Source organism: Trichoderma citrinoviride (genome assembly GCF_003025115.1).
Source record: "Trichoderma citrinoviride strain TUCIM 6016 unplaced genomic scaffold BBK36scaffold_3, whole genome shotgun sequence".
Lineage (NCBI taxonomy): Eukaryota > Fungi > Ascomycota > Sordariomycetes > Hypocreales > Hypocreaceae > Trichoderma > Trichoderma citrinoviride.
This window is the reverse complement of record NW_020194711.1, coordinates 1681445-1706059: the sequence shown is the minus strand read 5'-3', so window position 1 is coordinate 1706059 and position 24615 is coordinate 1681445. Positions and strand designations below refer to the sequence as shown.

The 24615-nt window shown below is 54.2% G+C and overlaps 9 protein-coding genes across 9 annotated transcripts; 3 read left to right on the top strand and 6 right to left on the bottom strand.

Annotated features, from left to right (window-relative positions):
- Positions 1 to 328: 328 nt before the first annotated feature.
- Positions 329 to 1377, top strand: BBK36DRAFT_1133013 (tagatose-bisphosphate aldolase; the record flags this gene model as incomplete). Its single annotated transcript, XM_024892056.1, has 3 exons — positions 329 to 423; positions 516 to 1019; positions 1104 to 1377. The coding sequence occupies 3 exons, from the start codon at positions 329 to 331 to the stop codon at positions 1375 to 1377; spliced, it is 873 nt and encodes a 290-aa protein (XP_024752247.1).
- A 135-nt stretch (positions 1378 to 1512) lies between these two features.
- On the bottom strand, positions 1513 to 2304 carry BBK36DRAFT_1111966 (NAD(P)-binding protein; the record flags this gene model as incomplete). The annotated part of the gene is made up of 1 exon (XM_024889759.1): positions 1513 to 2304. One exon carries the CDS (start codon positions 2302 to 2304, stop codon positions 1513 to 1515), a length of 792 nt encoding a protein of 263 aa, XP_024752246.1.
- Positions 2305 to 2897: 593 nt separating this feature from the next.
- Positions 2898 to 3350, bottom strand: BBK36DRAFT_1157163 (hypothetical protein; the record flags this gene model as incomplete). The annotated part of the gene is made up of 1 exon (XM_024893994.1): positions 2898 to 3350. The coding sequence occupies one exon, from the start codon at positions 3348 to 3350 to the stop codon at positions 2898 to 2900; it is 453 nt and encodes a 150-aa protein (XP_024752245.1).
- Positions 3351 to 10586: 7236 nt separating this feature from the next.
- BBK36DRAFT_154914 (serine/threonine protein kinase) lies at positions 10587 to 12717 on the top strand (the record flags this gene model as incomplete). Its single annotated transcript, XM_024897631.1, has 7 exons — positions 10587 to 10671; positions 10834 to 10959; positions 11080 to 11191; positions 11264 to 11468; positions 11532 to 11687; positions 11741 to 12192; positions 12249 to 12717. Exons 1-7 carry the CDS (start codon positions 10629 to 10631, stop codon positions 12715 to 12717), a joined length of 1563 nt encoding a protein of 520 aa, XP_024752244.1. The 5' UTR covers positions 10587 to 10628.
- Positions 12718 to 14786: 2069 nt separating this feature from the next.
- Positions 14787 to 16681, bottom strand: BBK36DRAFT_1112043 (transcription factor; the record flags this gene model as incomplete). The annotated part of the gene is made up of 3 exons (XM_024889771.1): positions 14787 to 15014; positions 15075 to 16130; positions 16205 to 16681. 3 exons carry the CDS (start codon positions 16679 to 16681, stop codon positions 14787 to 14789), a joined length of 1761 nt encoding a protein of 586 aa, XP_024752243.1.
- Positions 16682 to 17296: 615 nt separating this feature from the next.
- On the bottom strand, positions 17297 to 18380 carry BBK36DRAFT_1192422 (hypothetical protein; the record flags this gene model as incomplete). The annotated part of the gene is made up of 6 exons (XM_024896768.1): positions 17297 to 17574; positions 17698 to 17719; positions 17766 to 17902; positions 18102 to 18125; positions 18188 to 18260; positions 18357 to 18380. 6 exons carry the CDS (start codon positions 18378 to 18380, stop codon positions 17297 to 17299), a joined length of 558 nt encoding a protein of 185 aa, XP_024752242.1.
- A 1174-nt stretch (positions 18381 to 19554) lies between these two features.
- On the bottom strand, positions 19555 to 19833 carry BBK36DRAFT_1113531 (hypothetical protein; the record flags this gene model as incomplete). The annotated part of the gene is made up of 2 exons (XM_024889924.1): positions 19555 to 19648; positions 19712 to 19833. 2 exons carry the CDS (start codon positions 19831 to 19833, stop codon positions 19555 to 19557), a joined length of 216 nt encoding a protein of 71 aa, XP_024752241.1.
- Positions 19834 to 21925: 2092 nt separating this feature from the next.
- On the top strand, positions 21926 to 23389 carry BBK36DRAFT_1166796 (BSD-domain-containing protein; the record flags this gene model as incomplete). The annotated part of the gene is made up of 3 exons (XM_024894958.1): positions 21926 to 22111; positions 22176 to 22896; positions 22977 to 23389. The coding sequence occupies 3 exons, from the start codon at positions 21926 to 21928 to the stop codon at positions 23387 to 23389; spliced, it is 1320 nt and encodes a 439-aa protein (XP_024752240.1).
- A 203-nt stretch (positions 23390 to 23592) lies between these two features.
- On the bottom strand, positions 23593 to 24296 carry BBK36DRAFT_64391 (hypothetical protein; the record flags this gene model as incomplete). Its single annotated transcript, XM_024898421.1, has 2 exons — positions 23593 to 24188; positions 24260 to 24296. 2 exons carry the CDS (start codon positions 24294 to 24296, stop codon positions 23593 to 23595), a joined length of 633 nt encoding a protein of 210 aa, XP_024752239.1.
- Positions 24297 to 24615: the final 319 nt, after the last annotated feature.

Below are 24615 nucleotides of genomic sequence, written 5' to 3'. Positions count from 1 at the left end.
TTACAATTCCTGCTCACTCTGAGTTTGCCATTGCTATAGGTCATCGCCCAATCTCACAGTCTGACTGCTGTTGTTAAAGGAGGTCATGTTCAATAAGAGAAAACTCCACGATCATAACCCCGACAGCTTCGATTACCCGATTGGGAATGAAAGACCCGGAGCCGAGAGGGCCGAGTCGCGGCCCCGATATGCGGAGACGGTGGCAGGAGTGAGGGGAAGTTACACGGCGTCTGTCACAGACGATGTGTGCTGTCATGACGTGAAATTACTTGAGGCCTGACAGCCACATATATCTCAAATCAAAACTACCAATACCAGTCACGGCGTGATGGTGATGGCGTCGAGCAGCTTGCAAGACAACACCACGCTCCGCATCTTGCGGGCAGCCGACAAAGGCAACTATGGCGTCCTCGCCGCCGTCGGGTAAGAACATGAACTGCTCAAAACCCACCTCCACCTTTTGTTCGGAGAATGTGAACAACAGACTGAGAAATTGTGGTGTCTATCAAACGCAGCTACAACCTAGAGCAAGTGCTCGGCTTCGTCCGCGCCGCAGAGCGCAAACGCTCGCCCCTCATCATCCAGCTCTTCCCCTGGGCAGTCGCCCACTCCGACGGCGTCCTCGTCCACGCCGCCGCCCAGGCCGCGCGCCAGGCCTCGGTCCCCGTCGCCGTGCACCTCGACCACTGCCAGGACGAGGCCATGGTCCGGCGCGCGTGCGGGCTGCCCTTCGACTCCGTCATGGTGGACATGTCGCACCACGCCAAGGAGGAGAACCTGGCCAGGACGAGGGAGCTGGTCGCGTACTGCCACGCGCGCGGCAAGGCGGCCGAGGCGGAGCCGGGCAGGATCGAGGGCGGCGAGGACGGCGTCTCGGACACGCTCGACTTGGAGGGCTTGATGACGACGGCGGAGGAGGCGAGGGCGTTTGTGGACGCCGGGGTGGATTTGCTGGCGCCGGCGTTTGGGAACGTCCATGGGGAGTATGGGCCGCGGGGGATCGTCTTGGATTTCCAGAGGTGAGAAGGAAACTCGTTTTTTCTCTGCTGCTTTCAGGGCGTTCGGTCTCCGTGAAACTGATGCTTGAATGTCTTGCAAACTAGACTCAAGCAGGTCCACGAAATCACCAGAGCCAGCAACGTCCTCATTGCTCTGCATGGCGTGACAGGCTTCTCTGATGCTCTCCTTCAGCAACTTGTTAGGGCGGGAGTACGCAAGATCAACGTCAACAAGGACATCCTCGTGGGCTACTATGCGGTGCTGGAGCAGAAGATTAACAAGGCTCCGTTTACGCAGGTGGTGGACGAGGCGATAGAACAGGTGGCAGAGGCCTTGGCGAGGCAGATGGATGCCGTGGGCTCAAGTGGCAAGGCGTAGTCTCAAAAGAAATGCCTTATACCCCTATTCCGCTTGTCGTACACTTCATGTCCTGCTTTCTCAGTTTAGACAACCTAATCCGACTTCTGAGCAACAATATCTCACTCAAATATCTACGATATATCCCTCTCTTTCTTACGTCCACCCACCGTCAATCGTCATGCTCTGGTTCGTCACAGCCGCACTATCGTCCGCAATCAGCCACATGGCCATCCTCGCCACCTCCACCGGCTCAATCAGCCTCTTGATGGCCTGGTGCCCCAGCACCTTGGCCTCGTACTCGGGCGTCAGCACCACGCTCCTCTCCCTCTCCGTAGCGATCGACCCCGGCATGATGCTATTCACCCTGATGCCCTGGGGCCCAAACTCGTGCGCCAGCGTCCTCGTCAGGCCCACCACGCCCGCCTTGCTCGTCGTGTACGGCACCTGGCCCGTCGCCGAAACGACCCAGTTGATGCTCCCCATGTTGATGACCGAGGCATGTCCCGAAGCAAGCAGCAGGCCCGGCAGCAAGGCCTGCGTCAGGAAAAACTGGTGCCGCAGGTTGACGGCGACGCTGTCGTCCCACCACTCCGTCGTAATGTCCCGCGTGGGCTTCGCCATGGCTCTCGCGGCGCTGTTGACCAGGCCGTCGATCTTGGGATGCTGCCGCAGGATCTCGGCGGCCGTGGGCTTGAGCTCTTGGTCGACCTTGGCGACGTCGCAGTGGAAGTAGATGGGCTCGTGCTTGACGCCCCTGTTGGAAGATATCTTTTGCACGAGGGATGCGGCGAGATCGTCTTCGACGTCGAGGAAGATGACCTGGGAGCCTTGGAGGGCGAACTGCTCAACCATTTCGGCGGCGATGCCCTGCGCGCCGCCGGTGATGACGATGGTGCGGTCGACGAGGCTGGGATAGATGGCGTATTTGGCTTGGTGGTCCGCCATGATGAATGAGGCGTCTCTGAGGCGAGTTTGTTGCCCACGTATGTAGTTGTGATGTCTGAGATCGGCTCGACTTGTTTTCTCTCTCTCCCTTTTCCTCGAGGTTCTGTGTTTACTGTCAGCTTACGGGGATCGGAAGCAAGAAGGATCTGGCTTTTATATATCCAAGACGTGCCGATCGATTGATTACGATTGATTGATGGCATCGTCCAAAGTATATGTACCCCGCCTTCAGGTCTTTCCGATTCAATCATTCTCAAGCTGCAATTCTCCCGACCTCGGAAGGCTAAAGACGTGTGTAACGTTACGAAATTCTTCTAGCTGATATTCATTTTTCCGGAGAAAAATACCCTTATTAGATGATTTGAATCGATTTCATGGTGGTGGTAAGTTCTGCTAGTTTAGAGGTCCTTCCTTTTGCTTATGGTTGTTGCTATGGATGCAATAATCATGCTGTTTTTGTCCATTTATACAGGTAAACCGAGGGTGATGAGATCAATATATCGGCTTGGACTTCGGTTATGAACCTCCAAATTCGTAGGAATTTCCTCGTCAATCACAACTCATATCAGCTCCATCCCCCATCCTCACCATCCTCACCTCCCTCCACCAGGAGGCTTCCCCTTCTTCTGCGGGCTCCCCCCTCCGCTCCTCCCGCCCTTCCTCGTCTCCTTGCCCGGCCCCGTGTTCTGCGCCTCGGTGGACGTGTCCCCCATCGGCTTGTTGAACTCTTGGTTGGCGCCGCTTGCGTTCAGCGGGTTCGTCTCGTTGCCCCGTCCCGCGGCCTCCTTCTCCGACTCGGGGTCCGTCTTGGACGGGTTGAAGGCGGCGTCCTTCTGCGCCGCCACGTCCTCGTCGCGGCCGGACCTCGTGCCCTCGTTGGTGCCCGGCTTGAGCGTCTGGCGGTCCTGGGAGTTTTTGTAGGGCAGCCGGAGGGCGGCGGTTGTGTGGTACTGGTGCTGGCGCGGGATGGCGACGGCTGCTGCTGTTGTTGTTGTGCAGCAGCGCCGGGGGATGATGTGGGCGAGGCTGCGGATTGTCGATGCCATGGTTGTGTGTGATGATGGATTGATTTTTTGCCCGTTTGCTTGTGGTTATTTTTCTGTTGTGAATTCGAGTGCAATTGGGGTTTTGGTTGAGGTTGTAGCTGTTATAAGGTATTGAAGCATCTGCGTTCTTGAGGTCATGGTGACGCTCTGGGAAGCTCCCCCAATACTGACGTCATCAGCTTCACTCCCAAGCAGCAAATGATCAGCACATGCAAACAGCTTAATTCAGGGCCAGGAACCAAAAATGTCTGCAAACTTGGATCTAGAACGATCTCCCCTTATATCTACCATCTCTAATTAACCTTATAACTCTGCTACGTCTTGCTAAATGTGCAATTCTTCAGTAGGAGACTGAGTTGTCCAGAGAGTCCTAGGACAAAGTCGGAAGTAGGAGCAAGGCGCAAATCCATACATTACACATCACAGGGAGATAGGCTTCCTCATAGATGCAGTGTGATTCATATCAATTGTCAATCAACCAACGATTTCTCATAAACACACGAGCACGTGCTGTCTCATCGCTTATAGATGCCAAGTTCAGATGGAAAATGTTTCTGTTCTGTAGCTCGCTTGATTGGCCCGCAACCCAACGCACTGACGATAGGTATCCAACTGCATCTGACCCCGGTAACCACCATCAGCAGAGGTTGCAACGAATGGACACTCTGTCAAGAGAAAGGCAGCTGCCAAGTTAAAGTTTAGTTTGGGAATCCACAACGGAGGAAACATTGTTGTTGTTTGCCTTCCGGTGAGATTCGCTCCACGTCAGCATCTTGCATCGTGAACCAAATCGAAATGGATCAAGTTGACATGGCCCGATCTGAGTGAAATCTTTACCCACCGTTCCACACGGGAATATATCGCCAATAGTCTCCCCCTTTTCAATTCTCGCGCAAACAATCGCACACCCAGCCGTACTCCCTCCAGGCTCGCGTCGCTTCAGCCAAGCAATTGCAATCCCCACGCGAAGCTTACCTTGACGTACCTTCTTCGCACGATCCAAAGACGCAAAGGCAGCACTCACACGAATAAAGGGTGACATCGGGGATTCCGCAACAGGAAAGGGGGGGTGGTGGGATTCGGAGGTGCCGCCGACGGAATAGAAACAAGACAGCAAAATACAAATGCTTGCTTCTACGTTTGCGTAGCACGCAGAATGGAGTCCTCACTTGCGGGAAAACCAAGGCGTGTGGGTGCCACCTGGGGACCATGGGCCGGTGAGGCGAACGGACCGCTGCGACGTCCGGGCGACTTCGACATTGAATCATGGGGCTAGGACTTGCGGATATGACCTGATGTCGATGTTTATGTGAGTTGGGGACGTGCTCAGTGAAGACAAGACCCTTTCAGTTGGCGAGGCCACCGCAAAATGCCTTGTTGGCACTTGCAGGAGTCAACCGTTGGAAGGGGGCCAATGCCGGGTTGGTTTCCACACGAAATGTCTGTTCCTTCACCTGTAACTCACTAAACTCGGCTTCAGCCGTGAGGTTGAGCATGCGTATAGTCGACCAGGATCTTGGCTGGATCTACTTGTCTTTAGCATTCGACGTTTCGAGGACCGCTCCATGGTTGATGATGTCGGCGTGGACAACTCCCTGTAACAGTAGGACCTTGTCCAGGGCTCGTAGGCCTATAGGCTTGTCCACTATAGTTGGCACTCGTAAGAGATAGTCGATGGAGGTTTCACAGCGAAAATCAGTTCAAGGACGCGATCATCATGTTTGCCTGCCCATGTCCCCAAGAGAGAGCTATCCGAGACGAGCAGTCTCTGAAACGACCGAAAACCAACCCTCTCTAAGCAAGATCAGCAAGATAGAAGTATTACAGCATAGACGGTGCGTGTCATTTGAAGATTGTAACTGTTGTCTCGAGGTCTCCTGAGCTCTGTTACTCCCATGGACGTACCTACGATATGATATCTGACGGAATATTCGAGTATGAGAGCTGCGGTGCTCGAGTGATACTATCTACGGCCGGTACTCATTCCAGCCTGATCTGCCTACAAAGGTAGTTACGGTGTATTTCCCTCAACTCCTAAACCAGAGGTCATAATGTACACCACCTCGGCATCCAGGCCTAGACGACAATACAGGATACAGGAAATCAGAATGCTTCAAAGAGTCGTCACCTATCACAGCGCAGTCCCACATGTGTGAACGATGCGCCCAGCTGGCGTTAATTTGTTCCAAGAACTCAGGGGATTTAGGGCAATGAGTGGCCATCTGCAGCCATCTGACGCTGCATGTAGCCCCCAATTGATTTGTCCTTTCTTGATCCTCTCTTTGTCTTCTGCAGCCTCTGAATTTCCAGCCAGAGCGCCTCCTTTTCAGCTCTCATCCTTGCCTCCCGCGCCCATGCGTGTGGTCAAGCCACAAGAACAACCAAGTGGTACTACTCTGGTTGATGCGACGGTAGCGACGGCGCGAGTGAACGGATAAATGATCGATCCCTCGACCAACAGCCATGAACAACACGCCGGTAGGGACGTGTCTGTCGAGTCTGGCGAGCGATCGCTGCGTGCTGATCAGGGGATGCAAAGTACTAGGCCTGCCAGTAAGTCTACCTTGGGCAGTTTATTAGTACAGTGACCCCTTGCAAAGAACGAGCAAGAGTGAGCACATCAAATGTCGTCAGCGCTTGGATCTTAGCATTGAGGGCGCAGGACGAGATAGCAATCAGGACAAGCCTGAACCTTCTGCTTCAAGTCCATCCAAGACTCAGATATCATATCAGTAGAACACGCAGGTGAGCACTCGCACAGTACAGATATGAAGTTCGCTAAATATAATCTCCCAGCCTCTTGATTCGTGAACCTGATCAGAGTATGTATGTACCAAGCTGGCGCAAACCGACGCCCAAGGGCAGAGCCTAGTGCGGCGCCAGCGGCCGGGCGAGAGGGCGTCTCGTGACGCTTCGTTCAGAAATGGCGGCGCGCTTTGGCAACGGGGATCGGCGCGACAACACGTGGGCTTAGCAGGGATGCCGAAGGCAGCGAGGGTGATGTTGGCCGTTTCTACGGGTATTCATGCTGTGTTTGATTGCGTGTGGGAAAGCTGCGAGTTTGCTGAGGGAATAGTCCGGAGAAAGAGGAGTGAAGATCGTGAGGTGGCTGGGTGCGAGGGTTGGGGTTTGCACACTGTATGAGTCTCGGCATGTACATGTACATGTTACATGTACCTTGCATGATGGGCAACCAGGGAGAAGGAGGAAAAGAATCAGCAGCTCGTGCTTTTCTGCCAGCATTTGCAGAACAAGATCCCGTCGGAAGGATCCAAAAGGAGCGCGCAATAAGCTCTCTATGTTTTCTTTGCTATTCATCTCCCTACCCAGCCAGCGCACTGCTGCGCGAACCCACGTTCGGCCGCGGTTTGCAGCGCGCGCAGGGGAGTCGAGTTCGCTCATATGGATGGAGCTTCAGCTTCACATGCTGATTGGCCTTGGTGCCGCAGCTGCACAGTGTGGAGTGACGGTGCACGCGCTCCAAGCCGAGGAAACCACTGGCCAGCAATTGATCAACTCACGTCCAAGGTAGTTGTACCTCAAATGATGGATTGCAGACAGACAGACAGACAAGGCTCATTGCGGTGTCGACTGCAGCCAACAGCTTCAGTTTGCTCCAGCGCCCTGCATTGATGGCTCCCAGCTATCCGGTTCGCCGATTGGACGTCCATTCCATATCTACCAGTGTCCTTTCCTTTGTCGGCAGTGTTACCCCAGCTGAGCCCAGCAGATCACACCGAGTTGATCATCTCTCGTTCATCAGACTCGTCACGGAAACGCAGCTAGGTTCTTCTTGGCACTCTCCTCCGAAAGCTCAGCTACTTTCACGTTGGCTCTTATCTATCTAGTACGCAATAGCACAACTGCTAGAATGGACGCCACAGAGCTGCTGCTACATACTAGGTAGTACATAGTACCTAGTATGTATGTGCTAGCTGGCCACTACCTTACTACCTACCTAGTACTACTACCACTACCTAAGGTACTACTAATCATTGATGAATGGCCCTTCGCTTGTTGGGCAACGAGGTGGTCTATCGCGTCGTGAGCCCAGCGTTGGTCAGCTCTGAATCCGCCCGCCGGACTCGCCGACCAGGGCTGCCGTTGACACTCCCCACAGTGCTGCAGATGGCCTTGATGCCTGCTGCTGGAGCGGCGGGCTGCTACAGCAATGATGAGTTAATGATTGTTAGGCATACTAGTAGATAGGAAGTGTGCAGTCATAATATAACCCATGCGGCCAACAGAAATGCAATGAAACCCCAGTTACCAAGCTGATGCACCTTCGAGACCTCTGGCGGATCTCACTTCTGTGCTTCTGTGCTTCTATTGATCCTTCTCCCTATTCTTCCACTTCCGCCCTCCACTCAATATCACCTCCCTTCCGCTAGCGGGTGGCAACTTGATGGATAGTGCGGGTTTGCTGGATTGGACGTTATTGCTGTCCGGGTCCTTGAATGGATTGGCAAAATGGCAAAATAGATACTACACCCGACCCTTGAAATATGGGCAAAACAGAGGTGTGCGTGTGCGTGTGCGTGTGCGTGTGCGTGTGTGCGTGTCAGCTTCGAAATGCTCTTCCAGAAATTCCGGGGTCTTCGACAACGTGGTAACGCGCAGTAGTTCGGCTTCTCCACCACACCAACCTTTGGGTCGACCACGCCTCGGAGCAAATGGGAAAGACAATTGATTTGATCTGGGTGCTTGAGGTGGCCTATTCATACGCAAGGGGGGTGGGTGAGGGGCGCCGGCATGTCGAAGCACCATCTGGCCAGTTGCACGCGTTTGCATCGACACCCAAGCCGGAGCTTTTCTTGCTGCCTTCATTCATGTTAGTACTACAAGTTTCAAGTACCTCCTTTGGCCTCGGACTTGAGAGTTGCTGCTGTTGCGGCTTTGCATGGCATTGGGCTTCCTATCTTGCCTTCTTATTCATCCGATTGGATCTGGTTCTGCGTCTGCTTTTCTCCTGAGAGCATACATACTTGACGTGCTGCAGACTGTTGGCCTCTTATTGCCGCTGCTGATACGAGCTGCAGGTTCAAGTCAGACTGACAACTGACATCGGTGCTCAGGCCATCTCCGTGCATTTGGTGTGTGCCCGCAACCACTGCACATGACAGGCATCCTCTTCATCGAATCAATGTAGGCATTCTAGAAGCCTTCCAATGCAAATTACAGGCAGCTGAAATGGAACAACCTGTAACGAATATTCCGTGGCTGCTGCATGCCGCATTGCCCCCCCCCCCCCCCCCCCCCCCCCCCCCCCCCCCCCCCCCCCTCCCCCCCATATCGACAACCAACAGCATGAGCCCACGCACTCGATGGATTCCGTCTCCTGCCATGCATGCAGGTGAGCCCTTGTTGGCAACTTGAGACGACCTGCCGGCAACAACTGCTCGTGCTACTGCGCGTCGCTTTGCTCTCATCAATCACTGCAGTGACGAGGACCAGCTGTCGCTCCCTGCTGCGTGCTCATGCTGTTTCGACTCGTGGGCCTCGTTTCCTATCGCAACTGCTGCTTTGGTGCTGCGCAACCCCTTGTCAAACGGCTACTCGTCCATTGTGAGAAAAAGCAGGCCACGGAGATGCGACACACCGCTAGAATGCACAGGTTAGTCCGGAGCAGGACAGGTCGGAACCGGAAACCCTTCAGTTGTTCTGTGCGACGGGCGACGTGCAACTCATACTACGACTCGGTAGCAGGTAGCATGGAAGTAGTGCGATTCGACATCTGCACCACTCAAAGGGCTTGACAGAATGGCCGTCGCTGCAATTCCCACAGAGCGACCATCTCCATTATCTATTACTACTGCACGTTGTCTGTGTTGTTTGTCCATCTCACTCGCCTTTCCCTTGCGTCATCCGCGGCCCTGGCGAGTCTGATGATGGTGCAAGGGGACATGAATCAAACGGGGACAAGTGCGAGCCCATGAGGCATCAAGCAATTCCCGTCTCCAGTTTATTGACTCGTCTCCCACATGCTTGCTTCGTGCCATTGGGCGTCCCCACCGGGTTATTGTGTCCTGGGAGGCACCAAGATGCAGAGTTGGATTGCTGGCCGAGGTCTGGACCAGAGGCCCTTTATTAGGCGATAAGAGAGGTATCATGGGGGTAATGCCCATAGTACACATGTATATCGCGGTTCTGGTTCCATGTGTCCATTCTCATTCCGCCTCTTGACTCGTCTCTGCTGCTCATGCTTCCATTCTTCACGCTCTTCAGAACAATGCTCCGTCGACTCTCCCAGTCATCTTCCCGGCCTCCCTGAAACCAAACCCGCGCCATCCCTGTCCTGCACCCGAATGTGTGCGCATGTCCTCAGCAGGCATTGAATTGAGCCCACCTGCACCTCGAGAAACGGGTCCCTGCACCCGCACCGCACCGCTGCAGCAGCTGCTACGGCGCGCTAGCCCTGAGGCTACGGCGCCTTGATTGCATTGAGCCCGCTGGAGCTCCAGCCTCCAGGCGCCCCCCCATCCCCCATCAGCTGCATTTGCCGCCTCGGCCGCGCTGCTGGTCGCTGCTACGCTGCTACTACCGGCGCAGCGCTCCACTAATACAGGGCGCCTCGGCCACTAAACCTCCAGGGCAGCCTCTCCAGTGCTGCGACTCTCGCCCCCCCCCGTTCCATCAAATCTCCCGCATCTTCTCGGTGCACTGGCTAGTCTGGGGCGAGCATTGATCATCGCCCTCCATCCTTGCAAGCTCGTTATCCTCCCTGACTTGCCCTTCTTCCTCTTACATGGGGACGCATCCTCTTTTCCTTGGACTGCCTCCCGTCTCGCTTTCCATCCCGCAATCAGTCGTCCCTCGCCGGCCCCGTCGAGAAACATCGTCGACGACATCCTCAGCATCATCGACAGCATCGTCGACAGCCTCATCAGCACTACGCGATTCCCGTGCTGCATTACTGCGGCAGGACACCGACGGCCGGGCGATATCTGATAACCCAGGCCCCCCGAACTACAGATACGAGCCGGCATTGGGCCCCAGAACCCAGAACTCCATCGCTCGACTCTCGCCGTTATTACTGCAATCCGGTCCATTCGCCGCCTCTCCACACCTGCTAGCCCGCCCATCTGCGACCTTTCCTTATCCTTTTTCTTCTCCTTTGCTCCTAAAGCAGGACCCCCCACTGGACCGCCCGCGAGAAAAGAAGAATCGAAGCAGCCAAACCCGCCATCTCCTGCCAGACCCGCGAGCAGCATGAGCCTTTGCCGTCGTTGACGATAACCAAGCTGCACTTGTCCTCCGATCCTCCCCAGCCAATTCATCATGGGCAACGGCCAGGGAAAGCCCGTCGACCTGACCGGCGAAGGTGCGTGCAGAAGAAGCTCCCCCCAGCGAATCATGGCCTCCAGCATCCCTCCCTCGCTCCCTCTCCCCCACGTGTTCTGGCGCGTCGTGCAGCGATGAGGACTGCATTTCCCCTTGCCTCCTCCAAAGCCGCGCTTCCAGAAGGCTTGAGCTGACCGAACAGCAGCCAACCTCAACCACTTCCGCTTGCTGCGAGTGGTAGGCCGAGGCGCCTTCGGCAAGGTCCGCATTGTCGAGCGCAAAGATACCAACCTGACGTTTGCGCTGAAATACATTCGGAAAGATGAAGGTACGTACGCCCTGTCCTGTGTCATTCTTGTACGCTCTGCAGCAAGCTCTTGCTTGACCTGCAGTCGCGCCAGAAGAGTAGAGCATGTATGAACAGCGCAGCTAACGTTCTATTCAACAGTTGTCAAGTCCGAGAGCGTCCGAAACATCATCCGCGAGCGACGAATGCTGGAGCACGTTAACCACCCCTTCATCTGTAACTTGCGGTACAGCTTCCAGGATATCGAATACATGTGAGCCCCCCTCCCAACTCAAGTTACACCGCCCAGTTTGATGGAAACCTATGCTGACGGCATATTCTCCAGGTATCTCGTCGTCGATCTGATGAGCGGCGGCGACTTGCGATTCCACATCTCCAGAAAGACGTTTACCGAGGAGGCTGTCCGTTTCTGGATTGCTGAATTGGGCTGCGCCCTCCGCTATGTCCATTCCCAGAACATCATTCACAGAGACGTCAAGCCGGACAATGTCCTGCTCGACGCCGAGGGGCATGTCCATTTGACCGATTTCGTAGGTCCTACACAACCCGCGACAAGATTTGAATGGGCTGATAAGCTGACTTTGGCTATATAGAATGTGGCTTCTGACATTGTTCCGGGACGTGTCATGACGAGCAAGTCCGGGACATTGGCTTACCTTGCTCCCGAGGTTTATTCGGGCAAGGGATACGACATTCGTGCGGATTGGTGGTCACTTGGTGTCTTGTTTTACGAGTGCATTTACAACAAGGTAAGACGCAACTCTCTTCGCAACTACAGACACACATGGCTTACCCAGACCAGCGACCTTTCGAGGGCAACAGCGAATCTTCGCTTAGCCAGCAGGTTCAGTTCTCTCAGCCAAAGTACCCTGTCACGCAACCCCCCGTCTCGTTGACGTGCCTCTACGCCATTCGTGCCGCGCTTGAACGGGACCCCAACAACCGACTCGGTTCAACCTGGGAGAGCTTCATCTACAACGACTTCTTCAAGACCATTGATTTCGACCTGCTCGAGCAAAAGCGCATTGAGCCCATCTTTGTTCCCTCATCGGACAAGACCAACTTCGACGCAACCTACGACTTGGAGGAGCTGCTGCTCGAAGAGGCACCTCTGGAGGCACGCGCAAGGCGACAGAAGCCTAGAGAACGGCTAAAGGAGGATGCCACCGATCAGGAGATTCGTGAAGACGAGCTGTACCGGATGATTGAGACAGATTTCCGTCCGTTTGACTACACCCTTGCGGCCTACTCCAAGTAAGTTGAAATGCGCTTACCCACGTTGCACAAAATGGCGTGCTGACTCGCCATAGGATCACTGCCGCTCAGGGCGAGGACGGAGATGCAGCGACGGGGGAGCCTCAAGCGATTACGACAGACGAAGCTACCCAGATGCCCTCGACGAACGAGCCGCCATTGACCTACCCAGCACCCCCTGTGGACGCCACCGTCAGCGCCGATCGACGGGCGCCCCCTCAAGCGCAATCGTCTGCATACCCCGGACAAGTGCAATACGTCCCTCGATCACCGCCCATGAGCAAGCGAGTCACAAGCCCGACAGGCGGAGTGCAGTTGACGCTGGATGGAGGAGGTAGTTGGTCTGAGCTGGCTCGACAGGACGCAACGCTTCCCAAGGATGCCAACACCGCGGCTGAGGCGAAGAGCGAATCGTCAGGCGGCATGTTTGGCTTTTTGAAGAGCAAGAAGGGGAGAACCAACAGCCCCAAGCCCAGGGAGCGTGGCGTATTGGGCAAGGAAGGAGCCAGAGTGGTCATTAGCTGAAGCGTCGACATCGCCTTGGAATTGTGACGACACAACACGGGACCGAGGTTTGACTTGCCTCTCCATGGACAGCGAACTGGATGCGATCCCGACGAGGAGAAGGAGTACGTGATATGGGTTAACGGTTTCACGCGGAGTTTACGGACGATTGACGCTTCTGGAATTTACACGGCCGGCATGAGGCGCGAGCCCCGGCAATCCCCATCTCCGGTCCCGAAGTCACCTCGAGACAGCTCGTCTAGGCGCGCTGAGCGGCGGACGGGCACCGTAATCTCTCCTGGTCTACTTTGGCCCTCTTGTGGGACATCTGAGAGGGTGGCACTATGGGGTGCTCCGCATGTTTCACAGCTAACAGCCTGAACGCCTTTTCGATTGTCGATACCCATCTCACTGTACGATATACTTCCCTGCACAAAGGGGCTCACATATGCACGTCCTGACGCTTTCTTGACTTTTGATTTTCTATTGCGGTTGTTTCTTGGATAGAGGGCAGTCTTCTTCCTCTCTGCTTGACTCTTCTTGATGTAATTTTTTTTTCCTTTTCCCGGTTTTGGCGTTTGCATATTTTAGACGAGGAACAATGGCAGAGACACAGCAGGCGGAATAGCGGGAATATGGTTATCTGCATCATCGTCCCAGTAGTTTGACATACTTTCACTCAAAGTTACACCATTGATGGGGCAGGATGGGGAGGAAAGGCGCCTGAAAGATATAGAGAGATGGAAGCGAAGAGAGTATGGAGGAGGTTTATAGTTGGCGATGGCATACTTATCTACCTCTTAACAACACATATATGAATATATGTCTAGTATGTACCTAACTTAGATTACATGAGCATTTCCAATACCTTACGATTTGATCAGAAATCCTTACCTCCTTTTTTCTTCCCTTTCCTCTCTTGGGTTTGGACTTCTGATCTTCTCCTTTTTCCTTGCAAGGCAGGATAAGTTGGTTCCTAGTTTAATAACTTGGATATTTATCCGGGTCTGCCGATATCCGGTGGCAAATAAACGTGCCACGGGGTGGAAAAGAAAGTAAGGGCATTCTGGAATTGCCGTGGTACAAGTAAGTTTTTCACACAATGTCCCCCGGAATACCCCGGGTCCCAGTAGTACTCCGTAATCATTGCTAAAGCAGAAAAGACAAAAGTTCGAACGGGCGGCAAAACGAAGATTGGTATAGAATGTTCGTTTGCTCGGTTAAAGACTTCTTCTTCCTCCAAGGTAAGTTACCGATGTTTCCGATGAGAAAGAAATTGGACGATGAGATAGATACTGTACTGTAACTTACTCAGCGGGATTCAAGGCGTCCGAGGGCTCCCCCCTTCATGCTGATATTTTTGCTTCTGGCTATTCGAGTTGAACTGGCAGTGATAGGGAAGGGATATAGGGGGGTTTTCGTTGAACATTGTACTAATTCTCCTTTGTGTTTTGTTTGTTTGTTGAATCGCTGATCAAGAAAGAGAGAAAGGGATAGAGAGATGTACATCCACCACCTGTTGCGTATGGCAAGGCAATCTCAACCAGGTCCAAACTGCCAGCTCCCTTTTGCCTTCAATGGGTGGCTCAAGATCCGTCCCGAGAGTCTTAAGACGGTCAGTACATAGGTCTATATATTTGGCTAGCCCAAAAGTAAAGGAAAGTAGACACATTCGGATAAAGAAAATGTTCCTTTCCATTGCAACTCTCGTATACCCTATGGCGTAGAACTTGCAAGCACGTATAAAATCGAAAGTGTGAGAAGGAGTAGAATATCCAGTATAGCAAGAGCTGCAAATGCAGAGTATAATCATTGATATAGAAATACAATAGAGCAACCAGATTCCAGCATCGTTAAATCAAGGGAAAACACAAGACCAGAAATTATGCTTCAAAAATGACGACTTGTCCGTTCGTCCTATGTCCATCCAATGCTTCAAAAAGCCCGGGTGTCAATGGCTTTGGCCATGCCCCTCTTTGCTCAAAACGCCGTAAAATCCATGGATTCTTTGTGTCCCCATTTGCACCCGAGATCGGTTGTTTTAAACGTACAGCTATGCGCCAAGCGGCATCTCCGTCGATTCCATTCGATCATGGCATCACCAGAGGCTCGGACGGCGTCTTTTCCAGAGCGATTCCCAGCTTGTCAGCCGTGCAATCGGCCGCCTCCTTGCCCATGTACTTCTTGAGAATGGTGTCAAAATCCCTCTCGGCAACGACGGGTCCGCTTCCGGAGCATTTTGCCTTCTTGGTGAGCTCTGAACACAGACCATCCAGGTCAAACTCGCCGTTCTGAGCCTTGGGGCATGCTTGCAGCCTCTCCCTGTAATCGATATTAGTACAAGATGCAGAATTGAGATTGATCAGACTTGTGGCAACGTACCAAAGCTGGTTACAGCTCATGTTTGACTTGGTCAGGGTTGAATCATCATCTACATTGTCCTTTGCAGCGTCAATCTCATCAATGAGGTTTGTCTTCTTCGAGAGATTCGGGCTGGCCATGTTGTAAGGAGTGAAGAAATCGGCCTCGAGTGAATCGTTGAACAGGTCGTCAAAAGTCGGGTTGGCCATGATGTTCTCCTGAGGCTCGCGATAATCGCCAAACAGCTGCGGATCAAACTGGCCGCCATTGTTCTGCTGCACCATCCAATCGAAGCTGTTGTTGCTGAAATCAAGGCCAGCGAATTGAGAAAAGGGCCCTTCCGTGGTGGACATGGAGGGATGCTCCTCGCCAATGGTTGTCAGGGTGTCGACAGGCTTAAAGCCCATGGGGGACTGAGTAAAGGGCTCGGGAGACGTGCCGCACGACGAGCTCGCGCCCACATTGGAGTGAGAAGAGGCCGACGGCGAGCTTGTCGTGTTGTTCATGCTATAGTTGACTGAGTCGACACTGGCTCTTGACCCGGTCGCGGTGGAGCTGCTCATGGACGGAGTGTGCATGTTGAAGACGCCATTGTTAAACTTGGCGAGATCTTCCTTGAACTGCGCATTTCGCGCCGCCTGTTGGGACATGCGGGCGGGCTTCTCCACGTTGTTCTGGTTTGTGGCAGGGCTAGAAGCCTGGTTGGAGACGGGGCTGATGGGCTGGGACATGGACTTCTGGTGAGCCGCCTTGGCAGGGGGTCCGGGGAGATTTCCAAACTTGGGGAACTCAAACTGGAAGTTGACGTCAGGCAGGTTGCTGATGGCCGCAGCGCCAAAGGTTTGAGCGCGGACGGGCGCGGACGTCTTGGGCGTCACAAGCGCCATCCTCTGCTTGTAGTGGTTAAGCTCAGCAGAGATACGCTCAACCTGAGCGCGAAGCAAGTCGTTTTCATGGTTGGCGGCTTCAGAAGCCTTCTCCAGCTCCTCGACCTTTGTTTCAAGATCCTTGAGGTGCTTCTCCTTTCTCTCTCTGAAGGCACGCTGAGCGGCTCGGTTCTGAGCCTTGCGCTTCTGCAGACGGAGTTTTGTTAGCGGACATGAAGCCGAAAAGAAGAAGTAGGCAAGGAAGCATGGATTGGGCATACCGAAGTTGGCTCCGAAGTGAGCGGCTTGCGGCCAGGCTTCTTGGGCACCTTGTCGGAACCCTCATGTCTCTTGGAGTCGTTGCCAGGGCTGGCATCGTCCTCCTCATCATCCGGATGGTTTCTCTTCTCGGGATTGTCGGTCTCAGTAGAGTCGGACTTGGCGCTCATGGCCCTATCCTGCACATCGCCAATCGGGACAGTCTGGCCGGCATCATTGGCAAACGAGAAATCAAAGCTGGAGTCTCCAAAGTCGTAGTCGTAGTGGTCGAGGAAGGGGCTCTCCTGGAAAGCAGCACCGTCCAGGCTCTGGAGCGGATTCGGCTTGAAAGAAGTCGGGGATAGCGAAAGGCCAGACTTGGCGTTCGCCTGCTGCTGCTTGTTCGCGTTGAGAGCCGTGAAGAGAAGGCTCTGTTGCTGCGGGGTCAGGAAGAAGTTCGGAGGCACTGACGAGCCGCTTCCAGCGCCGGTTGCTGCCATTTCTGCGGATTTCCTGGAGGATGTCCTAAATATGCCAATTCTGACGATGTCGCTGCCCTCGGGACGGCAGGTTCTCAGACTCAGGCGCCCGTCTGTTGTCGCGCTCTCTCAGAGGCCTTGTTCCTCTGTTCCAGCGCCGTGGCCGCGGGTGGCGGGGAGTTGATTTCAAATGCTACTAGACGCTAGGGCCAAAACGATCCAGGAGGGAAAAGCAGACAAAGAGAATTGTCAGGGGCAGCGCGGCGACGAGATGGGGGATAACTGGTAGATAAGAATAGGCGACGATGGCAGAGTGAGGAATTCCCGGATGGCGCTGCACAGCACAAAAGGCGCAGCTTTCGGGTCCAGGACAGTGTTCGTGAGGGTGATGATGCGAGTGGACGGTTTGGTGCAGGAGGGCAGGCGGCCGGGAGGCAAATTGAGCAGTTGGCGTGGTCTGGTAGCGGCTTCCCAGCGTCGTTCCTTCAGCAGGCCGGCCAGTGGGGCGGGCGGATGACAGGGAACGTCGTCCAGTGTCTTTTTCTTGATGCCTGAGTCAGAAATTTCTCTTCTAGGCGGTTCCGTGCGGCCTGGAACAGCAGAGGGCAGAAGGGCAGAGGAGACTCGCACTGTGGCTCAGCGCCAGAAGGGGTCGCGAGGGGGAGGCATGTGGTGATTGTGATGCGATGGCTCGGCTGGGGAAGATGCTGCACAGTACTTGGTCTCGAAGGTTGCGGCGATGAGGAATCTTGGGGCATTTGTCAGCGGCAGAGGCCGGGCGGGGCAGCGCCGCAACAGGTCGTCCGGCTCTTCAGCCCTTTTGGCGTGCACCAATGGGAAGCCGCCGGGGTGCGCAGCGCGCACTGCCATTGGCCAGACCCCGGACGCCCTGCTCGGCCAGACCGCTGTCCGCGCTGCCGCAACGCCTCGGTGTCGACTCAGAGCGACGATACAGTGTGCGAGACACGGCCTGCTTACGGATACAGCAACTGAGCTGCCCTGCGAGCCATGAACCGGGCACAAACTTGCCTTATTACCTTGTATTACTACCCTCACGTCCTGCCCCGGCGGTAATATCAAGCGGCTTTAATTTCGTGCTTCGTACCTGCGATAGACGAGCCCGTCCCTGGACGAGTCCCTGTGCCTGGGCCTCGTGTTGACGATGGCTACATAACGCCTCGTTGATCCCTTTGTTCGCGGCTTCGGCAGCCGTCTTGACATCTGGGGATTCTCCCCACTGGCCTACAGTTCACGTTCCTTTGCTTCCGCTCTTCCCCGTTCCACGCCTTTCTTCAAGAGCACATGGTCGTGGGTATTAGTAGTGCATGATGGAAGCGTCGCCGGCCAGCATGAACCGGGACACACGCCGACAGCCACATGTACTCCATACTACAAGGAAGCACCTGCTTCAACATGTGCGCAGCAAGCTGACGGGTCGTACCGATCTCGTACTGACCAGTAGATACTACCCCGAACGGTGCACGAATTTACCGGTCGAGCGCAAGATAATACCAAATACTACCTGACAGTGCCAATCGAGTGGTGTCAGCGTCGAGGCCCCTTCGGCATTTGCGCTGATACCGAACCGGTATCCCCAGAACTACCGAAGACAAATATTCAGGGACACTGTGCCTATCTATTTAATCGGAGAGCTGGCTCTATCATTCTTCCTTTTGGATCCAGAAAATCAACGAACCTCAATCGACCGCGATAACCACATGATGAGCGCATCATCAATCGTCAGCATTCTCTCAGACGTCCAACGGCCCGTCGCCCCAATGAGGTGATTTGCCGCGCGTGGGACTGAATGCTAGTGCCGCCCACGGGGATGCCAGACATGTGCCAATTAGTCCCTTGGGCACGGGGCCTCTTCTCTTGCGCTTCGCGTGCAGATGCAGCTGTAGTTCACCTCCGCATCGCCGCGCAAGGCCGCACTTCCGCACTGGCACGTCGAGTCGCTACCGTCTCCGGGCGTCGAGTGGGGTTTGCACCAATTGGCGAAAGTCCCGCACCCGGAAAGAAGACCCTGCTGTTCGTATCACCGACATGTCCTGCGATGCTGCATTACACGTTATACGGACGAGTTCGCAACAGCGAGCATTGGCAGCTCTGACTTCGTACTACCGACCTCGCGTTGAGTGGCAGCCTAGCGACCTACGGTATATGCAGTACTATCACCATATCCGTATGGTAATGAAGCTGCTTTGTACAGGCTGAGGGATTCCAGGCGAAAACGACACCCGAGCACTCACACGCAGCCAGCCGACTGCCTTTGCCGCTATCAATAGGCTATCAATTCAATTCTAGTCAAAGGCGGCGAGTGTTGCTGGTATCTGATCGAATAGGACCAGCATTACCCCGCTACGATTTCTATTTCATCGGCCACTTTAGCCAGCCCTACTATTGACGCGTGGCTAGCTGAATGAGGCTCGATTCGCATCATCTTCGCCCGACTTCGCTCCATGTTGTCCAGCAGTCAACGCTTTTGCCTAATGTTGTCGCTAGTGTGCGCTGTGGTAGACCATCCCGCCGTTCGAGACGAGAAATACAACCAAACGACTCTCTTTTGCGCCCGTCAGGATAACACTTGTGCCGTCGGAAAATTGCCCTTTGCATCGCCCTATCTATGGGTTAGAGACTGAGATGTGACTTCGCCTCGGCTACCTTATCTGTACAGCATCTGTAAAATCGAGGCAGAGGTTCATAATTCTACACCTGAGTATTAGGTATTTAATCAAGGCGAGAGACGAGACAGATTATCACCAGCAATGAGATGCGAAAGTAATATCGTGCAAATGTTCAATTCATCAATTCATGCCTAGCGGCTAGTGTACCCATTTCCTTGCTCTGATTCCGATCAACGCCTTCAAAGCATTCAAATTCCCAATCCCGCTCTAGTTCTTGGCCAGCTCCTTGTGAGCCTCGGCCTTGTTGTTGTGGGCAGTCTCGTCGAACTTGTCGCCAATGGCGTCCTTGCCCGCGCTCAAGCTGCAAAAGGTTGTTAGCAACACACTCGCTGCAGAAGGGATCGGAATATTTGCTCCGGCTTACCGAGTGCTGACGGGGACGTCGTCGTTCTTGGCAATCTCCTTGTTGGTCTCCTTGCTTGCGCCGGAAGTCGCGCCCTGGATGGACTCAGCGACGTAGTTGAAAGCTTGCTTGGCGGTCTCCATTGTGAAAGAAGTTGAGGTGGTTGTTTGTGTTTGTGTGTGTGTGTTGTGGTTGAGAGTTGTTTGTTGTGTGTGAAAGTTGTGATGATGATGAGGAGAAGTTGGGTTCAAGAGAGGAGAAGTCGAGGTTTAAATAAACGATGGAGGCGCACTCGAGCAAACCTGATCTTCCTGCGCAAACCCGCATTTCGCTTCGAACTCGACATTGCGATGTCATTGAAGACCAACTTCTCCATATTCTCAAGGCCAAGATCGCCGTTTGCCAGGCACCTCCGCGACGCAATTGGCAGCGCATCATGTGGGAAGTGGGCCAAAACGGGGCAGTCCGCCAATGAGCACAATAGCTACTACGTCATTCCGGCTTGTCAAGGACAAAGCTTAATTCACGTCAAGCCCCAGAATTTTCCGTTTTTGGATAGCAGTGACGCAAGAAATCAAGGACCAAGCCCTTGTTTCCGATCGCAGCATCGCGGAAGTCGATGACGATCGAAAACTTGGAACGGCTTCCGACATGGAAGGCAGCAAGGAACCGAATTACATGCTGTTTGAGGATAATGCGGAGAGAATATGGCGAGAACGGTGACTTTTCGGGCGCAGCTTAGTACCTGCTCTACCCAGCAGTTTCAAGGGCCCGGGGAATCTAGATCTTGGTTGGGATTTCATCTCCACAATGCATGGTGACGGCATAGGACTGCCAAACAACGGCCAGGCAGTTTGCAGGACCTTGGTTGCGTGGAATTGAGATCAGCTGACGGCAGCGGAACGAATCGATGCGTAGAGACGCGTGCAGTGAGCAGAGAACACATGCTGCAAGGACTCGAATCAAAGCCCATGTTCGAATTCTCCAGAGGAAACAACCCAAGTCATAGGTACCTAGGTATCGATAGCTCTTTCATACGCCTTTGGATGCTTTCAATCAATTGCCCTCTTAACATGGCCGTTCTCATCTGGCCAACGCATCTATAACCGAGCATCAGCGCTTTGCCAGATGCACTGCATTACCGAGGTTAGCAACGTAGACAGAAGTACACAACGAAAACTCAATGGGGCCGTCCTAAGGAAGCAGTGCCACCATACGAGCCGATTTAGGAGCATCCGTGCATTTGGTGCTACAGACCCTGAATATCCCTTGAGGCAATGACGCCACGTACATCACTCATGTCGAGTTCTTGACCTACCCCGTTTTCTTTCTATCACGAGACCTGACAGTGATGGGTGTCTACGACACAACACTTACCGTGGAACCATATTTGTCTCCAGCTCGGAAGCTCGGAGTGGCGGCAGTCATAATACCAGGAACAACTCACAGTGTTGGCTGCTATGCCGATATGTGCCACCACATTAAGGCACAAACGCCAAGTGCCGGGCCATCACGTTGAGTACAAGCAAATACCAGTGTTGACTATCAACTCAAGCGATTAGAGCTTCATTGCTGCTGCGTCTGTTCTCGGCCGTCTTCACCAGCCTCATGGACCATGTCATTACTTAGTACTGTAGTTCTCGTCCGTGCTTGGGAGCATGGCATAGAGGCGATACCTGGCTTAAGGGAACAAGGGATCGAGTCTCCCTCGCAAGGCTTTCATTCTAAAGTTTTCTGGTGTAGTAGCCAGTGGACGACTTTGCAGGTGGTTGGCGTCTTTGCAAATGAACCCCTTAGCATGTCTGCTTTTGCCGGATGCATCGTCGCATTTCGGGCGCACCTTTACTCAGCTATACAAGCACCAGCCATATCAGCGAATCCTGCATTCATATCATATAGTGAATAGAATGTATGGATACTTGTAGGCCTCTTGTCATCAAGTAATGCTAGATGTTCCTTCAGCAACTCCCTGCGAAATTCCAGGGTAGGAGATATACACGAGCTTCAAGATGCTCGCCGGCGTTCACGTGACTGCAAATGCACTCCCCCGCCCCTCTCTAACGCAGGAGAGGAGATCCGCTAGCCTCGTGAACAAGCGCCAGCTGAGCTGCCGATTTCAAGTCCACCTCCTGAGAGCAAGTCCCGAGGCTTGTTCTGGAGCTTCAGCAAGGGCAGCGCAGTCCATTCTCCTCATCAACACTTCTCATACTGCAGTTGCGCCGGCATCTGGACGTCATGGATCTCGCATACGACCATATTCAAGAGGAGGTCATCAAGAATGCTGGCGAGGGAGGAGAGGGCTCGCAGCAGGAGGGCGCGCAGAACACTCTGAACAGCGACATCCAGGAAGCCTACAAGGCATTCTCAGCCAGTCCATGGGGCGCCAAGATTGGAGGCTTCTTTGGTAACGTGATCAAACAGGTATGACGGCCAACAACCCGGCACATCACCACCATTATGGCCGAGGCTCATGGTTCTGTTGCAGGGCGAATCGGTCTACACCCAAGCTTCCAAGGAGTTTGCAGAAGTCGGCGAAGATGCGCAAAAGGGCTTATCCAGCCTCCGAGAAACCATCGTAAACAGAACGCGCTCGCTTTCTCTCACCACCATCATCCCCGACTTGACCACCAACGACGCCGACGAGAGCCAGAGGACCCCGACCAACACGACAGCCCCGGCGGCTGGCGAAGCCTCTTCTGCGCAAGAATCCGAAACAGTGCTGTCGCGATTACGAAGCGAGGCCGCAAAGCGCTTAAAGGATCTTCAGAAGGCCGAGGACGCCGCAGACGAAGCCCTGCTCAAGTTTGGAACCAATATTCGCGATTTTCTACGAGACGCCATTAGCGTCGCGCCTCCCGATGAATCCAACCAAGGCAGCCAGGTCATGTTTGAGAGCAAGGACGCTCAGGGAAAGCGGGTGATTCATACTTCGAGGTTCGAGGCGCAACTGCATGTCATCCACACGTCGCCGGAGAGCTTCATGAAAGACCCATCTGCCACGGAATACGAACAGTGGACCAAAGGCTTTGATCTTGACAAGCAGACGGACGAGATCAGCAGCGACTTGGCGAAATACCCCGAACTGCGCTCGACCATGGAGAAGCTTGTGCCGGACCAAATTCCCTACGCCGACTTCTGGAAGAGATACTACTTCTTACGTCATGGCATTGAGACGGCTGAAACACGACGACGGGATCTTCTTAAAGGTGAATATTGCTGGATGCTGTTCCCTGGCCTCATTTTATTTTCCATCTATATGTGACATCTTGCTGACGCTTTCTACTAGCTGCCTCTACGGAAGACGAGGTTGGCTGGGACGACGACTCGGAGGAAGAGGAGGACGAAGATGACGAAGAAGAAGAAGATGATGATGAAGATGAAGAAGAGGATGAAGACGAGGACGACAAGCCCGCAAAGCCCGCCTCTACCGCTGCCGATACCAAGGGCAAGAAGCCCGAGTCTGTTGCTTCATCAACCACGATCCAGGGAGCTGCTGGCGCCAAAGAGTCGAAGCCTGATGAGTCGAGGAAATCCCACGAGGAAAAGTCCGAGGCAGAAACTGACGCCAGCTATGATGTTGTGGGAGCGGCATCGGGAAAGACGAGCCAGCTGCCCAGCCGGACCCCAAACAGCCCCAAAGAAGCCAAGAAGAAGGGGGATGCGGATAGTGACGACGATAGCGACGAGGACTGGGAGTAGGCTTTGCACCGTGTCTCGTCTGTGCGTGTGCGGGTATAATCTGTTTCCTAGAGCTTGGGCGGGTTTGGCGTTTAGGATTTCCATCGCCTTTTGGCAGGTTTGAGTCGTCACGGCGCTGCGTAGCTATGTTTTGGATCATGGCGAGCCGGAAGGTATTTCCGACAGCGATAACTTGCTCGCCCCCGGTTTATTTCTCAACGGGTCTACCTCTTCTTCCTGGTGACCTTGGTGAAACCGTCATCGTCGACCTCTGGAGCGGGCTTTTCCTTGGGGACAGACACCAGGGGCGGGGCCTCATCCATGTCGACATCGCCTTCCTTATCTTCGTCGTCGTCCTCGCCACTGTCTCCCGACTCCCAGTCGGTATCCTGGTCCTGGTCCTCGGCCTTCTTGAACATCTGATCCACCTTGGTGCCCTTCCGGTTCGCGAAGCGCTCGCGCAGCTTCTTGACCTCGTCGTTGAACTCGCCAATGGCGCATTCGGATCTCGCCTTGACGATGGATCTCGCAACCTCAAGAGCAGAGTCGTCGTCGATGTTGACCTCGAACTCGTCGACCATGACCTGCAGCAGCACCGTCTCGACGTCTTCCATATCCGGCTCCTCAGCGGCGGGCTTTGCCGCCTCTCCGGGCTGGGCGTCGGTGAATTCAGAGAAGAGATCGACGACGGCGCCGGCGAACCAGTCTCGCTTGTCTGCCGAATCAGGCCCTCCCCAGCCGTTCTGCACGGCGAGGGTCAGGGCCGGCCAGAGGTGCAGGGCACATGCGACTGCTTGTTCGAAGTTGGCCTGGCGGGTAGCTGTAGTGAACAAAGTAAACGAATCAGTATTCCATAGCATGATTATGATGATAGCCTGTTCTCCCACTTACCGGCCGGGGGCAGCTGCGCGGCCTCTGTAGACGCCATTGTGCTGATGCTGATGTTGATGCTGGAATTATAGCGGGGATATGGAGGGGCTCGAGGTTCGAGATGCCTGTAAACTCTGCACAAAATTTTTGGTGTTTTTTTCTCCCACGATTCCTGCGCCAGATTGGCCACGCACGGACCACTACCGTAACGCCGCGAGGGCCTCTGGGGCTAATACTAAAGCGGTAATATCTTGGAACCTCATCGTCTTAACCGATATTCGAGGGATTGGGAGCCAAGACGATCCCCCTGCCGGGAGATGGCATGACATCATGAGTCCCCTGATTCCAATATCGGATGCCCTGGACTCGCTGCCTTA